This window comes from Plectropomus leopardus, chromosome 14 (assembly GCF_008729295.1).
Source record: "Plectropomus leopardus isolate mb chromosome 14, YSFRI_Pleo_2.0, whole genome shotgun sequence".
In the NCBI taxonomy this organism is placed as follows: Eukaryota; Metazoa; Chordata; class Actinopteri; order Perciformes; family Serranidae; genus Plectropomus; species Plectropomus leopardus.
The window spans coordinates 30,992,234-30,999,654 of NC_056476.1; the positions used below are offsets into that span (position 1 = coordinate 30,992,234).

A 7,421-nucleotide genomic window follows, 5' to 3' on the forward strand; every position below is an offset into this window, starting at 1 on the left:
AACAAAAAATTAGTTATTTTTAATATAATAAAAAGGGGAGGCTGGGGGATTTTTTTAATCACAGTCTTGGAACAAAACTGATGTTGATGCATTTATAGTTTTAGTGCAGGGTCAGATTTAAAATCCGGATCCGTTAAAGCCACTAAGGACAAAAATGTCCAAAAACTGCTATAATAATATTACAGATTAAGATTTTTTTCACTTTTTGGTGTTAAATCTTTTCATAAGCTTCAGTACTGATTAAAACTACCAAACATTTATTTATTTTCAGGATTTTAACCCTTTAAATGCCAGTCTTTACATGATGTCACTGCTTTTCATGAAATATTCACACAAAAAATTAGTTATTTTAAATAAAATAAATGAAGGGAGGCTGGGTGATTTTTTTTTAAATCCTGATCTTGAATATGTCAAAAATTAGAAACAACACTGACTTTTATGCATTTATAGTTTTTTGTGCAGAGTCAGATTATGATTAAAAACCAGACAAAAATTCCCCAATTTTTGGATTGAATCTTTAAATCAACTTCAGTCCTGATCAAAACTACCAAAACATTCAATTACTTTCAGGATTTTAACCCTTTAACTGCCAGTTCGTTTACATGAGGTTACTGTTTTCAAAATGAAAACAAATGGGAAAAAATACACATGAAACTCACAGCCATTACAAAATATAATGATGCATTCTGTAATGTCAGGGTTTTATTTTGGAGGAAAGTAGTAAAATTTGTCATTTTTATTGTATACTACCAAATGGCAACATTTTCCGATCATAACCCTATACATGAAATGCTTGTAATTTCTTGGTTTCTGTGCCTGTTGAATTTTTGAACCCTGCCAGGTACTAGATGTCAAAGTGTGGTCTCAGCTGAGAAGAGTGTGTGTGTGTGTGTGTGTGTGTGTGTGTGTGTGTGTGTGTGTGTGTGTGTGCGTGTGTGTGTGTATGTGTGTACAGTGTGCATGTAAAAAGAGAAATATTTTCACAATTTTCACCTCGCAATTTTCACTTCTTCTCTCTCTCTGTCTCTCTGTCTCTCTCTCATGCACGCATGCACACACGTGCATGCACACACACACACAAACACACACTTTCACACATTCAACCCCCTCATACACACAAGATATTATTCAGTATACCCAGCATGTCCTAACTCCCTACTCGTCACATGGTGCCATTCTGTCGGGACCTTCCGAGTCTACCTATGATGTTTCAGGTATCCTTCTGCGTCAGCTGTTCACCAGGAAGCTGTTACAAGTGATGTCAACAAATGCACATGGTGGGATGAAGCAGCCTGTCACTGTGATGTCACAGCATGCAGAAAGCAGCACGACCCCGATGTTTCCACGGTGTAGACTATCATGATGTTTGGGATGGGGTGGTTAGGCTTAGGCAAAAGAGGCCAATGGTAAGGTGAAGAAAAAAACACATCCACAGGGGAAGCAATCTCCAAACGCCATCATGAAAGTCAGTTGTTTGTGGGCACCATCCACCTCCCCGCACCCTATAAGTGCACTTGTGTTCCTTATAATATGTGGTTACTGTCAGCGTTGTTATCTGATGCTATCCTTCAGTACTTCTTTAGTGTATTTGAACAGAACCGGCTTTGTGCGGTCACGTTGTAAACTGACACCACCTGCGCATGTTGAATGTGGACGTTCCCGGTGTCTGCCAGCATATAACAATGCCATCAGTTCTGTCCGGCCACGTTGTCAAGTGACACCGTCTGTGCGCATTGCATGTGGATGCGTCCGGTGCCTTCCAGCTGTCCGCCAGTGGATAACCTCATTCTCATCTGCACTGTCTGTGTGCATTGCATGTGGACGCGAAAGGTGGCCTTTGGTGTCACACTTGTATGCATGAGGCACTGACAGAGCAGCGCTCTTACTTTGTCATCTCCTTCAACAAGCCTACATCGTATTAGTTGCGTAGATTTATTTCAGTGCCTGGCAGGGCTCCAAAATTCAACAGGCAAAACTACGAAATAACAAGCATGTCATGTATAGAGTTATGATGGGGAAATTTTGCCATCTGCTAGTATATAGTAATTATGACAGATTTTATTACTTTCCTCCAAGATAAAACCCTGACATTACAGAATGCATTATAATATTCTGGAGTGGTTGTGAGATTAAATTATGTGATTTTTTTCATGAAAAACAGTGACATTGTGTATTCAAACTGGCATTTAAAGGGTTAGAATCCTGAAAATAAATGGTTATTTGGTCATTTTAATCAGGACTGAAGTCAACATTTTTGTCCTTAATATCGTTAACACATCCAAAATTATAAATTTGACTCTGCACAGAAAACTATGAATGCATCAAAATCAATGTTGTTGCTAATCTTTGACATATCCAAGACTGTGATTTTTAAAAAAAATCTCCCAGCCTCCCCTCATTTATTATATTGAAAATAATTCATTTTTTGTGCATATTTTTCATGAAAAGCAGTGACATTATATAATGAGAATGGCATTTAAAGGGTTAAAATCCTGAAAATAAATAAATGTTTGGTAGTTTTGATCAGGACTGAAGTTGATGAAAAGATTAAACCCCAAAAAGTAGAAAAAAAAAATATTAATCTTGAATAATTTTATAGCAGTTTTTAGAAGTGAACATTTTTGTCCTCAGTGGCTTTAACTGGTCCTAAATTATAATTCTGACTCTGCACAAAAAACTATAAATGCATCAAAATCAATGTTGTTGCTAATCTTTGACATATCCAAGGCTGTGATTTTTAAAAAATCTCCCAGCCTACCCTTATTTATTATTTTGAAAATAATTAATTTTTTTGTGTGTATTTTTCATGAAGAGCAGTGACATAATGTAGTCAGACTGGTATTCAAAGGGTTAAAATCCTGAAAATAAATAAATGTTTAATAGTTTTGATCAGGACTGAAGTTGATTAAAAGATTAAACACCAAAAAGGGGAAAAAATATTAATCTGTAATATTTTTATCCAGTTTTTGGAAGTGGACATTTTTGTCCTTAGTGGCTTTAACTGGTCCTAAATTATAATTCTGACTCTGCACAAAAAACTAAATAAATACATCAAAGTCAGTGTTGTTGCTGATCTTTCACATATCCAAGACTGTGATAAAAAAAAAAAAAAAAAAAAACATCTCCCAACCTCCCCTCATTTATTGTTTTGAAAATAACTCTTTTTTTGGTCAAAAACAGCAGTGACATCATGTATTCAAACTGGCATTTAAATGGTTAAAATACCAACAATGTTTAATCATTCGATAGTTTCGATTAGGACCGAAGTTGATTAAAAGATTCAAGCCAAAAAACTGGGGAAAAAACATTTTTTTATATAAAATTTTCTATGAAAGGTTTTGGAAGTGGACATTTTTGTCCTAAATGTCCTTAACGGATTTTTTTCAAAGTGATCCCAGAGGATTAATGGGAGGAGAATCCCCCACATCAATGTCGTGCTGCAGCATGTGGGTTTGGGACAGCACATCTGAAAAGACATGCAAGGTAATTAAATGGACCACATCCTCATGCTGAGACTGAGCCAAATGGGAAAAACAACTTTAAAGTTTAGACATCTCTGAGTTGTTCAGTCATCCATGAACAACAGCACTGGATGGACTCATAACATCATCATCAACATCAGAAACAGGCTGCATCTCAAACAGATCAGCACCAGACAGCACCTCAGCAGCATCAATGGGTTCAGCATTGCAGTGCTTGACAGGGAGCCAGTGAAGTTGCTGTAGGATGGGGGTGATTTGTTTTATGCAGGGAGTTCTGGTAATGATGGAGGCAGCAGAGTTCTGAACCAACTGAAGTTTATAAAAGAAATTGAACGGAAAACCAGAGAGGAGACAGTTATAGTCAGGATGGTGGTGCTATTGGGTGTGAGAGACGGGCAGAGACGGCTGAAATATGGAGACTAAGTGATGTTATTGATGTGATTACAATGTGCTGTCAAGAATGACACCCAGACTCTTAGACAAGAAAGGCCCTACTAAATATGGAAAAGTCATTCCTTTGTGTTTTAAAACAAATCTGTGTTCATGTATGATAACATTGTGAAAGCGATCCTCAAAAACAACCAAAAATGCTGTAGTATGCATGCCACACCAATAGCTGGCGGTGTAACGTCGTAATAACACACCATGGAAAAACAACATGTGCCTACACAAAGTGCTGCTATGACGTCACCGTTCTCACAGGATCCATGCATTTCCAGATTATACGGCAACAGAAGGGGTGGCGTATTCAAACGATTACACTCTGGAACCTGGTTTCAAATGTTTGTGTTTTCAGGCCCTGAAAACCCTGTTGTCGTCTGAATGAAAGGCCAAACCACAACAAAAGTTTAACATTTCATGCGAGAACCATTGCCATGTAAACAGTTCGTTGAAGTTTTTATGGTGAACATGGAATAAAGGTCTGATATCAACTCTCTTTTTAGATCTTTTTTTGTGGTCTCAACCAACTCAAGGAAAAAAAAACAACTTCTGTCTCTCCAGCTGATAAATGCTTCACTATGTTCACCAGTTAGTGTCTACTTGTGTCTGTGTGCTTTTTGCTGAGCAGGTAGGGCACAGTGGATTTGTCTGAGCCTTTTCACTGCAAACAGCTGCCTGCTGTGTCTGGAAACAAGTCTGACGAGAGTTTGAGGGGCTGTAAAACACAAACAACAAGCTAAGTGGTGTAAGATCTCTATAGGGCGTCTTTAGAGCTGGTGATAGTACAGCTTTAATTAAAAAATGTACATGCTCGCTCCACAGGGAACAATATAGATGACCAAATGCATTTTTGTTTTTGTGTGTAACTTGCATACATTTTGTCACACAAGCAAGCTTAAAGACTACTTCAGTGAATTAGTATTGCACATTTCTCAAAGGGGCAGTGCATAATAACAATCAGCTTCATTAGCCAAGTATGTGTGCACATACAGCTCGTTCTCACTCGTCTAAAAGCGTTGCTCTGTCAATGCTTCAGCGTATGATCGTGACGCCAAAAGCCACCTTCTGCACCCAGTCGCAGCGCATCCGGATGTGCTTGCAATAATAGAAACAGATGCATGTCATATTACAATAATGGTAGGTGTGAAATTAGTAATTGCTCTCTATGATGATGTTGAGGGAGATGATAACAGTCTCATGCATATGTGAAAGGGAGTTGTCCAAAGGCAAGATCACAGCATCGGCGCAACCAGGACCAGACCACGATCAGGGCGAGCGGGGGGCACAGAATCAGTACAGCCACAGCACGAGCACAACCAAAGGCAGGGTCGCAGCATCAGCACAGCTATCACCACGGTCAGGCACAGTCAAGGTTACGGCCAGGATCCAGGGAAACTAGGAAACAAGGGAGCAGGAACGCTCCCGAGAGGCAACAGGATTAGCGTAGTGCAGTTCAACAGACCCAGGCTCTGTAATCGCGAGCCCCAGGTAGTGAGAGTACCACATGGCTATCACAGAGCTAAGCTAAGCTTGCACATGGGAATGCAGTTAACAGACATGCATGATTTCTGATGGCGGCATTGAGAGAAGGAAAGGAGCTCAGCGTATCAGGGGAAGTCCCTCGGCAGGTTAAACCTATGTCAGCCTAACTATGGGCTGGTCCAGGCAGCCTGAGCCAGCCCTAATTATAAGCTTTATCAAAGAGGAAGGTCTTAAGTCTACCCTTAAAAGTTGAAACAGTGTCTGCCTCCCTGACCGAAAATGGAAGATGGTTCCATAGGAGAGGAGCGTGGTAGCTGAAGGCTCTGGTTCCTAACCTACATTTGGAAATTTTGGGAACCACAAGTAACCCTGCGTTTTCAGAGCGCAGTGATCTTGAGGGCTGGTAAGGAACTATGAGCTGTGACAGATAGGATGGAGCCTGACTATTTAGAGCTTTGTAAGTAAGGAGGAGGATTTTAAATTCAATCCTGGATTTCACAGGGAGCAAGTGCAGAGAAGCTAAAACAGGAGAAATATGATCCCTTTTCTTGCTTCCCGTTAAAACATGAGCAGCAGCGTTCTGCACCTGTTGGAGAGACCTAAGAGATTTGTTGGGGCAACCAAATAATAGAGAATTACAGTAATCCAGCCTAGAGGTGACAAATGCATGGACTAATTTTTCAGCATCTGTTTGGGATAGGATATATCTAATTTTTGCGATGTTACGCAAGTGAAAGAAAGCCGTCCTTGAAGTTTGTTTTATATGGGAGGCAAAGGATAAATCCTGGTCAAATAAAACTCCGAGGTTCCTTACAGTTGTGCTAGAGGCCAAGGTAATGCCATCTAGAGAAATTAAATTGTTGGAAAAGGAGCTTCTGAGGTGTTTTGGGCCAAGAACAATAACTTCAGTTTTGTCTGAATTCAACATCAGGAAATTACGGCTCATCCAGGCTTTTACATCCTTAAGACATGTTTGAAGTCTAGATAGTTGATCAGTTTCATCTGGTTTCATAGATAGATATAATTGCGTATCATCAGCATAACAATGGAAATTTAAGGAATGTTTTCTAATTATGTTGCCTAGAGGAAGCATATATAAAGTGAAAAGGATTGGTCCAAAGGACAGCGTCAGGTAATAACGCTGCCGGTAACCACGTAATATAAGGAGCATGAGTGCACTTACAGGGCAGGCGGGAGGGGAGGTGGATGGGTCTCACAAACAATTTACATTCGTCTTGGAGTCTGGAGTTTGCTCCCTGTGTGTGTGTGTGTGTGTGTGTGTGTGTGTGTGTGTGTGTGTGTTTGTTTTGGGGGTTTTTCTACACCTTACCATGTGCCTCTTTTGCCTTGACCTAACCATCCATGACTTTTATGCCTTATCCAAATCATTGTGCAGTTAGCATTGTTCTATAAACTTAAGAACCATGCTGCTTCATCCCACCACGTGCACCTTTTCACATAATGGTAACGGAGTGCGTCATTCCATGACATCGTCCCACCATGTGCATTTGTTGACATCAACATAGCGGCATCTCAGAGCATAAATGGCTGACTCACAAGGATACCTGAAATGTGATGAGTAGATGCAGGAGGTCACTGACAGAGTGGCACCAGGTCCCCAGGAAGTGCGCCACACTCTGAAGCAAAATAGTGGCCGAAAGTGGAACTAAAGCGTCACGTGATGCACAACGGCCCAGAAAGACATTTCCCCATTTGCTTAACAGGGGGAAAGAGACATCCTTAAATCACTGGATAACGTGCTAAAGACATAAAATGTGCCATTTTCCAAATCAAGATTTGGAATTCGGTATTTCTCCAGACATAAAATGAACACACATAGGACCCGCGGGACTCTAACTCGTGAACACACATGTAACTCTTGGAGTCCCTGACACAGCACAGGCTTCGTGCCGGCTGTAGTAATGGATATTTTTGAATCATAATTCATCATTTTAACCATCTTACAACACATCCATACGCTGTTGGCTGTAAAGCCTGTAATATGGACGTCTTACC

At 40.2% G+C, this 7,421-nt stretch overlaps 1 protein-coding gene across 1 annotated transcript; it reads right to left on the reverse strand.

The window, feature by feature from the left end:
- Positions 1-5,604: 5,604 nt before the first annotated feature.
- Positions 5,605-6,501, reverse strand: LOC121953488 (the record flags this gene model as incomplete). The annotated part of the gene is made up of 1 exon (XM_042500624.1): positions 5,605-6,501. A coding segment is annotated over one exon (897 nt), but the record flags the coding sequence as incomplete, so codon positions are not given.
- Positions 6,502-7,421: the final 920 nt, after the last annotated feature.